The sequence below is a fragment of the Notolepis coatsorum genome (genome assembly GCF_963971535.1).
Source record: "Notolepis coatsorum genome assembly, chromosome: 7".
NCBI lineage: Eukaryota > Metazoa > Chordata > Actinopteri > Aulopiformes > Paralepididae > Notolepis > Notolepis coatsorum.
This window is the reverse complement of record NC_140171.1, coordinates 73,606,728-73,623,818: the sequence shown is the minus strand read 5'-3', so window position 1 is coordinate 73,623,818 and position 17,091 is coordinate 73,606,728. Positions and strand designations below refer to the sequence as shown.

Here is a 17,091-nt window from a genome sequence, read left to right as displayed (position 1 = left end):
GATTAATGCAATGGTGTGGTGTGTGTGTTGTGATGATCTCATTCAAGGAGCACTACAAGTGCACACACACACACACACACACAGTTTGTTGTTTTTGTTCTATTAGTTATTTACACACTCTCAGTTGGTTCATTATAAAAGATACAAACCTGAAAACAAAACCACTTAAATGTTAAATAAAAGGACCACAGTAATGCAGGAACATATTTCTTTGCACTATAATGGTAAAATTGTTATTTAAAAAAGTGCCCCTAAAAATATTTATTTATTTATACCTGTGCCCCAAGTGAAAAAGCTTAGTGTACAGCCCTGAATAGATATATGTAGTAAGCATATTAACTGTTTATTCTAACCGTTAGGGTATGCTCAGTTAGAGCTTTTCAAACTACAAACTAATTGAAACGAGTTGCATTTGATTTTGTGTGTCTGTGTCTATGTCTGTGTGTGTGTCTATGTGTCTGTGTCTCTGTGTGCGTGTAGCTGATGACGTTTGGCTTCTTCCTCTGCTTGGATGCCTTCCTCTACGTCTTCACCCTGCTGCCCCTCAGGGTGCTGCTGGCTCTGTTACGGTTCCTCACACTGCCCTGCTGTGGCCTGAGGTAAAACACACTGTGTAACAAAGACCTACATTAAAGAATACTGCAATGTATTATTACTTAACCATGAAGCTTCATCATCATCACTGCCCTTTTCAAGCTCTAATGGTATTCAAAAACATGTTTATATATATATAATCCCACGCCGGAAACGGCTTACGACGTGTTTCAAGTTCATGCGAATTCTGCCAATCCACAGCGTATGACGTTATTGAGATCATATTTCATTTTTTCACCATGTTATTCATAATTCCCTCACGGAGCCTGGGCCCTATTCCCCGTACCTGGTTCAACTAAGTCGATCAAGAGTCACATTATCCAGATTCAGTTAACCCGATGTTTGAAGCCGGGATTTTCCTGTTCCTCGAAGGTGGATTCAGTCTCGTTAACTCAAACCAGACTTGAGACCCAGGATAAGTGCGCGCGGCCGCTTCATTTGAAAAGCCAGCACGTATCGATAGCAGAGATCCTGATTCTCTAGCGGCATTGATTAATTGATTTAAAACTTTATTAACATATTGCAGTACGGCTCAATCGCCTCGCCGACAAGTAAAATGCGTTATCTATAGGCTAATTTTAAGTCCCTCATTACCTCAATCAATCAGATTATATTTCTTTAAACTTGCCTGCTGGATTGAATAATCAAATGAGATCTTGCTAGCGAAAATAATTAGTTAAACTGTTATACAGAATAACGATACGGCTCTCTTACCCATTGATTGATGTATGGTCGATCTTTTACTTATCTCCACTGTGGTGTAACGGGTTCTTCTTTTGACTTTCACGCAGACGACCGGGGTTCGAAACCTAGTCTTTTCCTTCTTTTTGCAATATAGGAATAATTCAATTTGGTGCACGTTGAGAGCTATATAAAGAATGACATCCTCAATGCATGTAGATTTATAATATTTTAACTTAAAACTAGGCTACCTTTGCGTATAATCATTAATATTATATTCCAAAAAATTATATTGGAAACACGGGGTTTCGAACACCGGTCGCCGGGTTGCCAGGATTGAGCACTACCGCTGCGCCACTGTGCCAGATGGGATAAATTCATTGTTTATACATTAATGAACGAGAGACCCGTGTTTAGAATATTCTTTATTTTGTTGTTGTTGCACCGAGCGAGCGCCACGGTATATAACGTGCATTATTTAGGACAAAGTGAATTTAGTATCAGCATTTTGGGTCTATTTTACATTTCAAAAGCCCCCTCTGGAAGAATGGAGCACAAAACATAATTCAGAATGGTATAATGCAGATCCTAGACTGTGGGAATAATTTCAGGAAACGCGCTGTCACTTCTTTGCGGGGGCGTGGCGATGGTTCATCCGGCTAACTTGAGCTTAAACCCTGCTCTCGACCAGGCTCAAACTTTTTGATCTGTTGTCATGGTGATTTAGACAATCCAGCTTCGGGGAACGGGAAAGTCCGGCTTAAGTCAGACTTGACCGAAAGTTATCCGGCTAACTCAGTTATCCAGGTACGGGGAACGGGGCCCTGGTCTGATGCAGTGGGAGCATGCACAACTCTGCAACATTTCAATACTGCCGCCTGGTGGATGATCGGCGAGTTGCCAAACCGGAAATGGACGAGTCGGTCTCGGTGCGTCTGGGAAATGCGTCCGGCACTCGCATATTGTTGCAGGACTGTATACACACGTCCGTGTGTAGCGATCGCTGCCATAACGCAATAATCGATACGATTTGGCCGTTTATTATGATTATACAAACCGGAAATGGATTTAGGAGATTGCGTCAAATAAGTGGGATCTTTTTCCTCCAGTCTCATCGTCGAACGGTAAGAGGACGCTGACGTTACTTTCAGCGCGTTTGTTAATTATTATCCATGCAAACTGCTCTGATCAATATATCACCCATACTACATAAAGCATTTACTGACTATCACGGAATTATAAACGCCCCCCCCCCCCCCCCCCCCCCTTCATCCGCGCATGATCAGTCATAACGTTTAGGATCATGTACAGTTGAAATTTTTAATATAGCGTGTATCGCCAACAAACGGCATTTGGTATTTTCGTATGAATCTATGAATGAAAAAGTAAAACGTTCCTACATCCTGAACGATAGATAATCGATGTTGAATGGGCCATAGTAATGTCAATTTAGCAATACAATTTAAAAAGTTATAGCCCTGCAAAGAAGGTGAACATCTCCATAGGCTTACAGTGCTGGCAGAGAGTGGTATAAGATGCTCAAATTGCAGGGCGGCTACGTGGCGTAGTGGGCAAGGCGCTCGCCACGAAATGCTGGAGACGCTGGGCTCGTCAGTTCGAGCCCAGCGCTCCACATTTGCTTTCAGTTTAGCTGGTCGTCCGTACTAATACACATTGGCCGTATTAGGGGGTGGGAAACTGATGGGTGGGTATCGGGCGTTGTGGACAGCGACTCCTACAGGTCGGTTGGTGCGCCTGCGCAGTAGAATCAGGAAGTGTCGGGGGCAGCGTGAGCCTCCCACGCGTTACTCCTCGCCACTGAGGGATCGAGCTGCGCAGGTGAAAAGATGCGACTGCTGTTACCTCAAGTACCGGAGGGGACTTGTGCTATGTATGACTTAGTCCACATTGCAGCCGGCTTGTGGGAGGCAAGAAACAGCGTCCGTGACAGGGGAGGGTTGAATTGGATGATACGAAATTGGGATGGGAGAAAATATAGAAAATGGGAGAAAAAGTGGATAAAAAAAAAATGCTCAAATTGCGTGGCAGGGAATGTGTTAAGAGCATTAAGAGATTCATGACAACAATAATTCTTTCTATCGAAATAGTTAATTCATAATTTAATAATCACACTTCAGCACATGATTCTTGAATCTATATTCAGCTACCTTAAGCATACATGATGATGTTCCACATAGGGAGGTGTAGTGGTTACGTCATTGCCGTTTTTCGTGTTCCACCCTCTGTCCAACCCAATGCATTTCCCCATTGCCCATTTCTAAATCGTCTCGTTTAAAACAAATAAAGCATTAACATTGGCATGGTGTACCTTTCTGTGCTTATTCATCCACAATCTATAGCTCAACATGAAAATATTTGCAATAATTTTTTCAACAAAAAATGCTTAAACAATAATGTTAGTGATAGAAGGGAACTCATTTTGTGCAAAAGTGGAACGTTTTTCAAATTCCATGCGGCAGAATTGTTACAATAGCCGATAATCCATTTTCCCCAATGATAAATCCCTATACGGGTGGAACAACCAGTGACGTCAGACTACACCTCCCTATTAGGGCTGTCTTAAATACTTTGAAGCTTCGTTCGATGGGCATGGGATTCGAATATGAAAATAGAATGCGAATATATATTAAAAAAAATCTTTTTTTTGTGGTGCAAAATCAACTCTCTTTAGTTAACACATTGTCTGCCAGGCATTGTACCCATCCTTATGCCCAGTCTGCCAGTGCTGTAACCCTATGGAGATGTTTACCTTCTTTGCAGGGCTATAACTTTTTAAATATTATAGCTATATCGACATTACTATGGCCCATTCAACATCGGGTATCTATCGTTCCGGATGTGGGAACGTTATATTTTTTCATCCATACATTGTCGTGTTAGTACCGTCGAGAACATAAGTGTTTTTAAGGTTTTCTGCAGTAATTCCTAAAACGCGAGTTATAGGCCCTGACGCATATGATAGATTATCGATTGGCGTTTATTTCCTATACACGCTATATTAAAAAATTTAAATGTATATGATCGGTATACATTATGCTTCATCATGCGTGAAGGAAAGGGGGGGGGGGGGGGGTCGTTTATAATTCCTTGATCGTCAGTAACTGCTTTATTTAGTATGGGTTGATATGTTGATCAGATGGATTGCCGTGAAATGAATAAACAATCGGGCTGAAAATAACGCTATATTCCTCTTACTGTTCGCCGATGAGACTGGACGAAAAATATTTCAATTATTTGACGTCGATCTGCTAGATCCATTTCCCGTTTGTATGACGCAATAAACGCCAAAATCATATTGATTATTGCGTTTCGAAAGCGATCCCCATGCACTCGAGTGTATCTAGACCCACGTTACAAGATATTACTGTCGGAGGAATTTCCTCGATGCACCGAGCGCCACTTCCGGTTTGGCTTGGAGTGTAACTCGCCCGACATCCACCAGGCGGCAGTATTGAGGCGTTGCATTATCAGACAGGGTCCAGCTGCAGTCTCGGAGGTAGGCTGGATGAATTATGAATGCCATGGCGAATTTTTTTTATATTTATCCCAAAAACGAGTTAACTCGTTTCTGGCGCACAACGCATGGCGGGCAATAACGAGTACTCGTTTTTGGCGTCCAATGTGTTAATTACAACAAGCAATGCTGTTTATATTTTTTTTCCTCCTTATTTTCTATTTTTCTCCCATCCCAATTTCGCCTCGCCAATTCTCCCTTCAATTCTCCCCTCCCCTGTCTCGAACGATGCTAGACTATGCCTCCCACTGGTCGGCTGCAGTGAGGACCAAGCCTTGCATCACGTGTCCCCTCCGGTACACGAGGAGGCAGCTGTCGCATCTTTTCACCTGAACAGCGCAATCTCTCAGTGGCGAGGAGTAACGCGTGGGAGGCTCACGCTGCCCCCGATACTTCCTGATTCTGCTGAACAGGCGCACCAACCGACCTGTAGGAGTCGCTGTCCACAACGTCCAATCCCCACCCACCGGCTTTCCCACCCCTAACACTGCCAATTGTGTTAGTATGAACGACCGGCCAAGCCGGTAGCAACGCTGAGAGCTGGGCTCGGTACCAGCATATCCTGCGTTAGTGGCGAGCGCCTTGCCCATTTGCGCCACTCAGCCGCCGCAATGCTGTTTGTTATTTAAGATGATGTCGGACTCTGCACTGACAAGATTTGTGTTCATTATGCTGCCTCAAATGACTGCTTACAATATTTCATGAAAGCAAACTAAGTCTTTCGTTTGTCTAAGATTTTTTTTTGATCCACTTTTTCTCCTTATTTATTCGAAGGTCAGCCCTACTGTCCAGTGAACTTTACTTTCTCGTCACACGAAAGATCAATTTGCGCCTCCTGCTCAGACAGTGGGAGGCATGCATAATGAACGGATCTAGGATCCAGTTGTCCAAATTGTCCGTGCTCTCTCTTTCGTTCCGAAATTGTTCAATGAGCCCTTCTATGTGGCTACAGATGATGGGCTTCACATAATTTTTTCTCAGCTGATTATCCTGATTGATTGATTGATTGATTGCAGAATGGGTACAATACAGTACGGCTCAATACACACAATTGTTAAGGGGATGCAGACCAGAGAAAGACTTTCGTCTTGTTTACATCAGGGTCCCCCATTTTCAATTCATCGTAACATTTATGACATACATGACATACAGATAAACAGTACCGGTAGTTACATCCAGACATTTATGACATACAAGATATACAAATATACAGTACTGTTTAAGAGAGTTTCTAAAAGAGAGTATATACATTTGAGGGGGAAGAAACTGTACATTGGTGGGGGTTTGGATGTTTACAGGGGCCAGTTTCGAATTGCAGTCTCCCGTAGGTGCTCTTTGAGAGCGGTTTTGAAGGTGGGTAGGGATTCAATTTTTTATTACGGCTGTGGGTAGGGCATTCCACCTTAACGTGGCATAATTGCGAAACGTGTTTAGTCCCTTGTTTGAGCCGAATCTGGGTTGAACATGATTTGTGGAACTCCCTCTGGTGTTGTGGTCGTGATATTCACTGACCTTTGGGAAGTATTTCGACATGTACATGGGTACCTTAGTGGTGTAGTGAATCTTGTACACCAGGCCCATTGCAAGTTGCTGTACTCTGTCGTCTACTCTAAGCCATCCTAGGTTGTCAAAATGGGCAGGGATGAGGTTAGCCCCTTTCGTGACTGTGATGCACCGAGTGAATACACAGTCCCTTGTCCAACCATGTAAAATTCCCACAATTAAGTCTGTCTCGCCCCTCTCCACCAAAATGCCTCTCGTACAATTATCGCAGGTACTCGCAGTTGCATGAGGGCCCCGGACAGACAAACGCCAGGATTCGAAAGCTCGGCGCCGCCAACAAACACTCCAAATAAACTTTATAAACCGGTCAACACCGCTCAAAACGGCCTTAGCTGCCTGATGCGCCCGCGCCGTGATCACAGCTTGTGCGCATCAGGCACCCAATGCCGGAAATAAAGCTGTGTTGACCAGTCTATAAAAAACATTCCAAACGTTCATTAGCAACGCAGAGCCCCCAAACCCCAGCGTAATCCAGCTCTCCATTTTTATCTGCGAGTCCAAACAGGTCTGTGTCCCCGATGTAGTCCCAGATTCAACACATTGAGGCGGTCAAAGATCTCTGCTAGATATGGCAGCTGTGCCAGCCATTCATTATCAGCACATTTCTCTGCCAATGGGTTGTTTTTGTCTGCAAGGAAAATCTGCGCTTCTCTCTATCTGTGCTTCTGACAGCAAACCTATCCATTGCGACTGTCAAGGTTACACACAAAAGATGAGACCTAGTCTCCGTGATTATACATGCGCAGGATGTAGTGAGATGTGTATTGGAATACTGTGTCGGCATCCGTTGATGAAGGGGCGAGACATGGCAAATACAAACAGCTGCTAGGTAGAAAACTCGATCTGAGTTGGGCTAGTTTTTCTCTTGATTTTTTTTGTTTGTTTATTTTTGTTGCCAATGCACCTACCCGCGACCCCACTTTGGGTTGCGACCCGTAGTTTGAGAACCACTGACTTAAAGGAACACACCAACATTATAGGAAATGTGCTCACAGTCTTCTCCACAGTCAGACAAGAAGATAGATACCAATTTCCTTAAAACTCCGTAAGAGGTGTTTTGGGCCAAGAGTTGGGCTAACGGGTCTGTATCCTCTTCAATTCTGCTTCCCTTGCATAATCTACTCGGGTTACTCTGATGGGACCATCAGTCTGTCTTCAGTTGTCAGTAATTGTCAAGGATATCAACTAGTTAGTCCACAAGCAAGTAATGAAACTAGTTTTCTCCAATTTAGTTAATTTTAGTGGTTCAAAAATATTTGCAACTTGACGATGTGTTTATCTTCTGCTAGCAACCAATCACACTGGTCCCCACGTTCCCCTGTCAAACATCTCTGCCCAAAGAGGAAGTCAACTAACCTACCTATACTCTTATTATTTCCTATTTAACATTTGAATAAATAATATTATATTATTGTTCCCCACATATTTTTTTGTCTCTTTCATAAATAATAATACAATTTCACAGCATCTGTGCAGCTTTGTTTATTCACTGTGTCCATGGAAACGACTATGAACAAAGATATGGTTTCCTTATGCAGAAAATAAAGTCAGTTTACTTTTCTGATAACGACATTACTGCATAACTCCATTAATCTTTAGACAAGCTTAACCTTTAGTTATTAGTGATACTCTGTATACACCCAATGCAAAGTTATAGCCGCATTTTCTTTCAAGCTAATTTGGTTGTGGATGTCCGGATGGGCTCTCTTGGTGTGAGCTGTGATGTGCAGGTGTAGAGACGGGTCTGCATACGAGTGTGACTGGGCTCATGAATTTATTATACTTAAAGAGTAACTAAACGCATGGTAATTTTGCTGCCCTAGTGGTTGATATTTGAAGTATAACTAAACACATGGTCATTTTGCTGCCCTAGTGGTTGATATTTAAAGGTCCCGTGTCTTGCTATTCCTTTCACTATTTGGGCAACTTTACACAATTCCTGTGAGTCTATGGAACACATCTGTAAAGTTTTTCTCAAAGAAATGTATTGTTTTGTATTTCGAATCAAGTACTCTAAAGCAGCATTTATCCACTTAAAGATTTCAAGCTGTTTTGGGCTGGTCTCCGCCCATAAGCGCTTTGAGTGACAGTCACCCACAGTCTGCACTGGCAGACAGAGAGAGACATAGAGAGATTGAGGGGGATACTAATAAATTTCGCCGCAGGGGGGCATAATCCCACGGGACAATGCATTGGTAACTTGTTTCAAATGACAATATATACCCCTGTGAATATTATTGCACGGATCGGAATACGGGCGTACGCGTGGGAGCGTGCGCAATGCTATTTTGACAGTGATATGCAAGTGCTCCATACTGCGTGTGTGTTTCCCCGAGAGAAGCGCCTGCCCCACGCGCGGTCGGGAGTGTGTAAATGCTCCGTGTCTCCCTTCTATCTCTCTCTCCCCCTCTCTCGCTTGCTCGCTCTCTGCTGTCTGTCGGCACACACAGTCGGGGTTGTGTGTAAATGCTCCGAGACGAGGGAGAGAGAGAGGCGAGATGCGTCCCGAAAACACACACACACAGTCGGGTTTGTGTGTAAATGCTCCGAGACGAGGGAGAGGGAGAGAGGAGAGATGCGTCCCGAAAACACACACACATGCAGTCGAGTTTGTGTGTAAATGCTCCCGTTGCTCCGTATCCCCCTCTCCCTCTCTCTGTCGCCCCCCGCGCACGTCAACCCGTTTGAGGAAGTGTCAGTATTTCCACTCGCTCTGTTGCGCCAATTGTTGATTGTGGGCGGTGATTACAACCAGTGCCTTACTCACGTCAGCAAAACAGTCAAATCAGAATGGCTTAGTTCAGTGAGGGAGGATCTCGTGAACTCGAGACTAGACTGATGAGCCAAAATGAGAATTAGAGACACAGACCCCATTGATACAAACCCCCATTACTAGAAAACAATGCTAAACACTGGAAAAGGCAATTTATAAGACAGGGGACCTGTCTAAACATATGGTAATTTTGCTGCCCTAGTGGTTTATATTTAAAGAGTAACTTTAAATAGCAGGCACCTGTGGGTGTGTCCAACTTGTGTCCAAAATGCAAACACACCTATATGGCACATCGCAGCTCTGGTGTAGGAGGAATACATTATTTGCAGTTGGGATTGGCTTGAATTATGGGCAATTAAATCGGCTCATCTCATTCCCTTTAAAAACAATATTGTGTTGGAGTAGGAATTACTTGTTTATGCCTGTTTAAGGGAGATACACAATCAGCATTTGTATCAAGTACCTAGAAAACAACTGTAGGGGAACCAGACAACTAACCATGATACCCATGTAAATATTTATGTGCACTGTTTTTTCTTTTTGTTTTTATTGTGATGTTAGTTTCTTTTTTTTAAATTTTTTTTGTAAGTGCTGTCTGTCTAAAACTGTTAATAAAAATGTAAGTTAAAAAAAAAAGAAAAAAAACAATATTGTGCCTGGCTACGTCAGAATAACTTCAAACAAGGCCAAAGAGAGCCAATGGCAATATGTGCATGTCGATTATTATAAATGGGCTCTATCCATGTCGTCCGATTATGAATGAATGGATCATTTATTATTATCATATTTAAGAGTAATCCATAATCTTCATAGATTGATTGACCCAACAAAAAGTTTTATTTATAAGAGGCAGATTATGATTCTACAGTTCGGCTGGCCTATCTTGAAAAATGTAGTGTCTCCTCCTGTCACTCCCCTACACAGGAAAGATGATGTTTGCAGCCTATAATAATCCACATTAGACAGTCCTCAGTTTTGCCCACAGTCAGCCCAGCAAACCCCTGAAGAAGACACAGGTGTGTCTAGACTAGTGCTGGGCTGGCTCGAAAATATGTTTGAATATGAGCAATAATTGTCTGTGCACATGCCGCTGTGTCCCAAGGCATATCATAGAGACAGGGCGACCCTATACTACTTTTAATAAAATGTCTACCAATGTGAGGACTACTAAGTCTCGTCACTCTCCTCAGTTCTCATGTCCTTTTCTCTTATAGTCCGTTGTGCTCACGGGTGCATTTCATTAGCTTAGGTTGAATAACCATTAGCCGGTCAGCATTATGTTTTATCTGCGTAATAATGTGCATCAACTGATTACAATCCACACAGGAATTAAATAACCATAAGTGTAAAACTTAGATAGCTTGTTGTGATTAACTGATTAGAAGGTTCCCGTCAGTTGATGGATTTACTTCAAAGTGGGATGAAATGCACAGTCTAACATCAATAATAGCGGCTTGTTGGAAGTTGGACAGATGTTCCTTTCTGTCAAGGAAATGGCTCTGATCACCAGCGTTTAGATGTGGTCAGAGCGAGCAGAGACGCAGACATGATTGTATGCCAAAATGGAGACCAAAATTGTACTGTGCTAGCGGATCTGTATTGACACACCCCCATCTTTGCAACACCACCCATTCAGGCGCAAGCGGGTTCTCTTTGAGTCACAAAATTGCCAAAGAGGCGTAAGTGGAAAGAATTTTTCTTGCACCCACCTGCATCAGCGCTTGCACCGGCACGAAAATAGAGCCACCCCCATCCCAATCTGTGATGTCGGAGTACCTCTTTTCTTCCATGACAAACTTTAATAATTCTTCCAAACAGGTACACATCACCAATTGTGGTGGGGTAGTGTGCAGCCAGGTGAAAATATCAATGACCACGGCAACAAAATGACCGCAAAGTGACCATGTTTTTAGTTATCTGGTCTGTCTTTAAATGTGCACTGGTATGGTTCCAAATACAAAACACACACACAAATTCCCAGTGTAATACTGTCTTCTACCGCTAGACGGCAGCATCGTTCTTTGGTTAAGACACAGCAGATTGGCACTAAATTAATTAGGGTTGTCCCCGACTAAGGATTTGGATGGTCGACAAAATTGGCCGTTAGTCGACTATTGGTCGACTAAAAAAAAAGAAAAAAACATATAATGTGTATATATATATATTTTTGTATCATTCCATTTGGACTGTGGGGGGTGCTTAACCCATTCTCTGCCACCACTTTGATCATTCTAAACCATTCTCTGCCAGTACTGAAAGTCTATGGAGATGTTCACCTTCTTTGCAGGGCTATAACTTTTTTAATTGTATTGCTAAATTGACATTACTATGGCCCATTCAACATCGATTATCTATCGTTCAGGGTGTAGGAACGTTTTACTTTTTCATTCACACATTCATACGAAAATACTGTGTATAAATATGTTTTTATCGTTTTCTCCAGTATTTCCTAGAACGTGAGATATAGACATAAATGCATATTAGATTATCAAATGCCGTTTGATACCGATCAACGTTATATAGAAAATTTCAACTGTACATGGTCCTAAATGTTATGAGTGATCATCCGCGGGTGAACGGAGGGGGGGGGGGGTGGGGGGGGTCGTTTATAATTCTGTGACCGACGTTAAAAGATTTATGTAGTATGGGTGATATATAGATCAGAGCAGTTTGTATCGAAAATGATAAAGAAAAACGCTGAAACTTACGTCGGCTTCCTCGTAGCGTTGGGCGATGAGTGGAGCAAACGGATCCCAGTTATGTGATGTGGATCGATGCGATCCAGTTCCGGTTTGTATAATACTAATATACGCCCAAATCATATGGATTATTGAGTTATGGCAACGGATTGATATCCACGGTGTGTGTATTGAGTCCAGGGACGATAAATGAGTCTGCACGGACGGAATAGTGAGACGCACCGGGAACCCAAGAGATCGACTTCCGGTTGCAACTCGCCGATCAGCCACCAGGTGGCAGTATTGAAGCGTTGCAGAGTTGTGATGTCTCACACAGCATATGACAAGGCTCCGTGGATGAAATATGAATACCATGGCTGAAATATGAAAATGAAATATGAAAAGGGTTAATGTCTGAAGGAGTCGACTGAAGGCTTCTTGTCCTCTGCAAAAGCATGCAATTGGTCCACTGATGGATACATCTTGATATTTGTCTAGTCTAGTGTGTTCATTAGATCAGGGGTTCCCAAACTTTTCAGGCCGGGACCCAGAAAATAAGGCGTCAGAGAGCCGCGGCCCAATGCACATCGTCAGGCTTTTTTTTATTAATTTTTTTGCCAGGCGACCGATTTTTTAAGCCAAATATCACTTCAATCCTATTAAGTTAGTTCAAGGTAGTTATTCATTTATATGTGCTATTTATGAAAGGGCTAACTTGTTGCAAAATAATAATGATAATAATAATAGCCTCATTAAAATACTATTGTTGCTTCGGTTGTTTTCAGCGTTTTATGTGCATAATCTGTTATTTAGTTTGAAATGTTCGTTGAAATAATTAGATTTTTAGTTTTTGTTTATTTATTAAGTTAATATAAAACCATATAGTCACATTTTAGAATACAATAGAATATAATTTTAGAATACAACTAGAAACACTGTCCTGGCCTGCTTCTAAGTTCAGTGGCCTTTTTTTTTTTTTTTTTTTTTTTTTTTTTAAATCATCTCGCGGCCCTCCCGTGGCTGCTCGCGGCCCACCTTTGGGTCGCGACCCCGACTTTGGGAACCACTGCATTAGATGGGTGAAATCCTCTTTCAGTGCCTCTGTGCCTGTTTTCGTAGGCAGTTAGCCTCTGGTATGCGTGCCATTAGCATTAGCCACGCTTCTAGGCATCTTTTCTTTTGGAAAGAATGATAAAAAAAAATATATATATATTATAATATTTAAAAAAAAATCTATTCGACTGACTAAGAGGTTGGTTAGTCGACTACGGCTCCTTTCGACCGATTAGTCGACTAATCGACTAATAGGGGTCAGCCCTAAAATGAATGCATTTACTCAATTTAACCAGTAATATGCATTTTACAGATGAGTGATGTATTCACATCACATGAAACTGGATTACTCTGTATACATTGGTAGTTGAACACAATGAGGCTGTGTGGTACTAATGATTTGGATTGACTGTACAACAATAGTAATAAATTAGTTTTATGCAATAGCACTATCCTATAAGTATAAAATAATAGATTTCATTTATATAGCACACATTAAACTCTGTGAGCTCTCAAGGTGCTTCACAGAAGAAGGGAAATAAGATTACAAATAAAATAAAAGAACATTCAAATGAATAAAATAAAAACATAACAATAAACATGTTAAAACATAACATTTAAAATGAATAAAATAAAATAAAATAAAAAACATAAAACATAGGAGCAGATAAAAAACAGGCCCTAGTGGAAGGCAGAGTAAAATAAATGGGTTTTAAGGCTGGCCTTGAAGGCAGCAAGGGAGACTGAGGCCTTGATGGACCCTGGCAGCTGATTCCACAGGTGCGGCCCCAGTGCGGAAAAAGCATGGTGCCCCATGGTTGACAGCCTAGTGTGTGGGATGGTGAGGAGGTTTTGGCTGCCAGACCTGAGTGACCTGGATGCAGGTTGAGGGGAGATAGGTTGGGCCGGAGTGGTTTATGGCCTTATAGACCAGCAGGAGAACCTTGAAGCTGATCCGCTGGTTTATTGGCAGCCAGTGAAGGGAATGGAGGACTGGGGTGATGTGTTTTCCGGGTTTTGGTGAGGACACGGACAGTTCTGGACATGTAACCTCTGGATGGTTTTGGAGGGAAGGCCTGCCAGCAGAGGTACAGTAGTCGATGCAGGAACTGACAAATGCGTGGACCAGTTTTTCGGCGTCAGACTGGGAGAGTGAGGGTCTGAGTTTGGAGATGTTCCTCAGGTGGTAGAAGGAGGTTCGACAGACAGAAGTATAGCTTATAAGTTGCTTCATACAAAATGGAATAAAGATTCAAAGTGTTATAAAATAAAATAAAAACTGAAATATCAAAACTGATCAATCAATATTTTATAAATAAAAACATAAATAAATAATCAGAAATACCCATGTATTTAAGTTGATCTCAAGGCTCCGGTTGTTCCCTCTGCTCCAGCGGGTCCCGTCTGCTGCAGCCAGCCCAGGTGTGTGACGTGCTGAAGGGCTTCATCATGGTGCTGTGCTACTTCATGATGAGCTACGTAGACTATTCCATGATGTACCACCTCATCAGGGGACAGTCTGTCATCAAGCTCTACATCATCTACAACATGCTGGAGGTACACGCACACTCACACACACACACACACACACACACACACTAGGGATGCACCGATCACGTTTTTTGCCACCGATCACCAATCGTTTATGAGCCATATCGACCGATACCGATCGTTTTTGGTTTTATTATAGCAGCTGGCAGTATTATACTGTAGGTCTAACACAGGCATTCTCAAAGTCCGGACTAAATTATCTAATCTAATCTTAGAAATTAAGTAAAGTGAATAGTACTGGGTGTTAAGCATAACCGCATAACCATTATAGTCAAAGTATTTTCCTATGAACTGAAACTCATAAGATCACATAAGGCTAGCATCATTGGTGTTCAGTTACAGCTATATTGGCCAATGTTAGCCAGCTATTTAGCCAGCTACTGCACCACAAGGCTACCTTTTAATTCACAATACAACAGCCAGCTAGCCAGCTGCTGCACTACGAACTGCCAGCCAGCTAGCTGGCTACCCTTAATAATATATATATATATTATTTTTTAATGTTTTTCGATTAGTCGACTAATCGAAAAAATAATCAACAGATTAGTCTACTACCAAAATAGTCATTAGTTGCAGCCCTAATGTACAGTACCTGGTGAAAAAGCTGGGGCTAAATTGTGTTTGTGGGCATCTGGGTGGTGTAGAGGTAAAAGCACTCCTACCACCAGGGTGACAGTTCCCGGGTTCGATTCCCACTCCTCCCAGGCAGCATGTCGAAGTGTCCTTGAGCAAGACACTTATTCCCTAATTGCTCCTGATGTGCAGGTTGGCACCTTGCATGGTTGCCTCCACCATCGGTGTGTGAGTGAATGGGTAAACTGTGAGGAACAAATTGTAAAGCGCTTTGGATAAAAGCGATATATAAATACAGCTATTTACCACCACAGTCAGAGACTCAGGTTTATTTCCCAGTAGCGGTACTTCCAGCCTGGTCAGATGAACACATGAACACAATTGGCAGTGTTCGTGGGCGGAGGAGGTGGGGTTTATGAGTCCTGGTCATTTGGGGTGCCTGTTCAGCAGGGAGGGCATCTGGGGGAGTTGACATGAACCTCCACACATGTTATGCTCCCCCAGTGGAACTCCTAGCTGTCGGGTGAAAAGACTCCACATGTGCACAAAAATAAATAACTTGTGTTTTTCTTTTAACCTCTTAACTCATTCTCTGCCACGCTGGCCACACATCTTGTGGTCAGTAGGCCGGCTTTTCGTGACTGTTTTCGCGATAATTCATGATCTTTGCGGAGCTATTTGTATATTCTATATTATTGATAAGTCAAGATAGACTGCGCTCACAAAATATAACACTGGGTGCTGAAATCCCGTGGAGTATAATAGAAAAAGAAAGCAATACGCTTGGACCAGCACTCACAGATTTTGGTTATTTAATGGCAGCCTGAAACAAACATGTTTCGGAACAATTATGTTCCTTCCTCAGTGTTGATGGCTAGCAAATGTTCTCACCGACAATATTGTTTACCATATACCAAGCAAAGCAGGAAGTGACATCATCCACAGGTGTGTTGAGAGTTGCTATAAGGTCGAATTTGACCCAGGAAGTACTTTGATGCCAAGAGTCCATTCTTAAGTCGAAATTACCACAATGTACAAATAATAAATGTAGATATAAAATATATAAACATAAAGTTGTTATACTAGAAACAAAAAACAAAAATAACATCTAGTATGTATGGCTAGATAGGTACACTCTAATGCCTTATTCATTTTAAATATAAACAATAAACATTGAACAAGAAACCCTTAGGTAAATAAGTCCGCCCTTTGGCGTGAAGTCAAACTCTTTTTTTGAGCCTCATAATAAAGAGGAAAAAATAGGAAAAAACTACACCTGTTCGGTGTGTCTAAGGTTATTAGTCATACAAATGGCTCTTTAAAATAGATCTATAGTCTAATCATTAATACTCCCTTGTATACTTAGATACTTGTTGCTTAAATAACCAAATGCCCTTATTTGTTGGGCTAAATGGATCTTACTCGTATTTAATGAACCAGGCTTACCCTCCATACATCTTTCTAAGGATACTAAAACTAATAATCGGCCTTAATGGGAAAAGTATTTAAAGGAAGCAGGTCAAAACGTTTTCTTCATTCATCCCTCATACAGTTAAAGAGGTGAATATAATAACACTCCCTTTGCAAAAGTAGCTTATGCCTGTCACCTCCCCTGGCGGGCCTATGTACTAACTCTAGACCCATATAACGGAGATCTTTGACCGCATGCTTGCAAGTATTGAAGTGTCTAGCTACCGCAGATTTGACATCTGAATTTCTGATTGAACACTTATGTTCACTGATTCTTTTTTTAAACTTAAATTTTTATTAACAGTTTTAGACAGACAGCACTTACAAAAAAAAAAAAGGGAAAAGAAACTAACATCACAACAAAACAAAAAGAAAAAAACAGTGCACATAAATATTTACATGGGTAACATGGTTAGCTGTCTGGTTCCCCTACAGTTGTTTTCTAGGTACTTGATACAAAGGCTGATTGTGTATCTCCCTTAAACAGGCATAACCAAGTAATTCCTACTCAAAGATGATAAATACTGACTAAGGCTTGTATGTGTGATCTGGGTCCAGAGACCCTCCTTGAGCTTCTTTCTTCCCTTATCCTTCGTCCTTTCTTTTTTTTCTCTTGTTTA

General features: G+C 41.9%; 1 protein-coding gene across 1 annotated transcript in view; it reads left to right on the top strand.

Annotated features, from left to right (window-relative positions):
• tapt1b (transmembrane anterior posterior transformation 1b) overlaps nt 1-17,091 on the top strand; it is a gene marked incomplete at its 5' end in the record, with an annotated part of 134,893 nt that overhangs the window by 34,539 nt on the left and 83,263 nt on the right. Inside the window, 2 exons of the mRNA XM_084318731.1 lie at nt 481-599; nt 14,272-14,434. Of these exons, the coding sequence (XP_084174857.1) occupies nt 481-599; nt 14,272-14,434 (282 nt within the window). The remainder of the gene's footprint in view (nt 1-480; nt 600-14,271; nt 14,435-17,091) is intronic.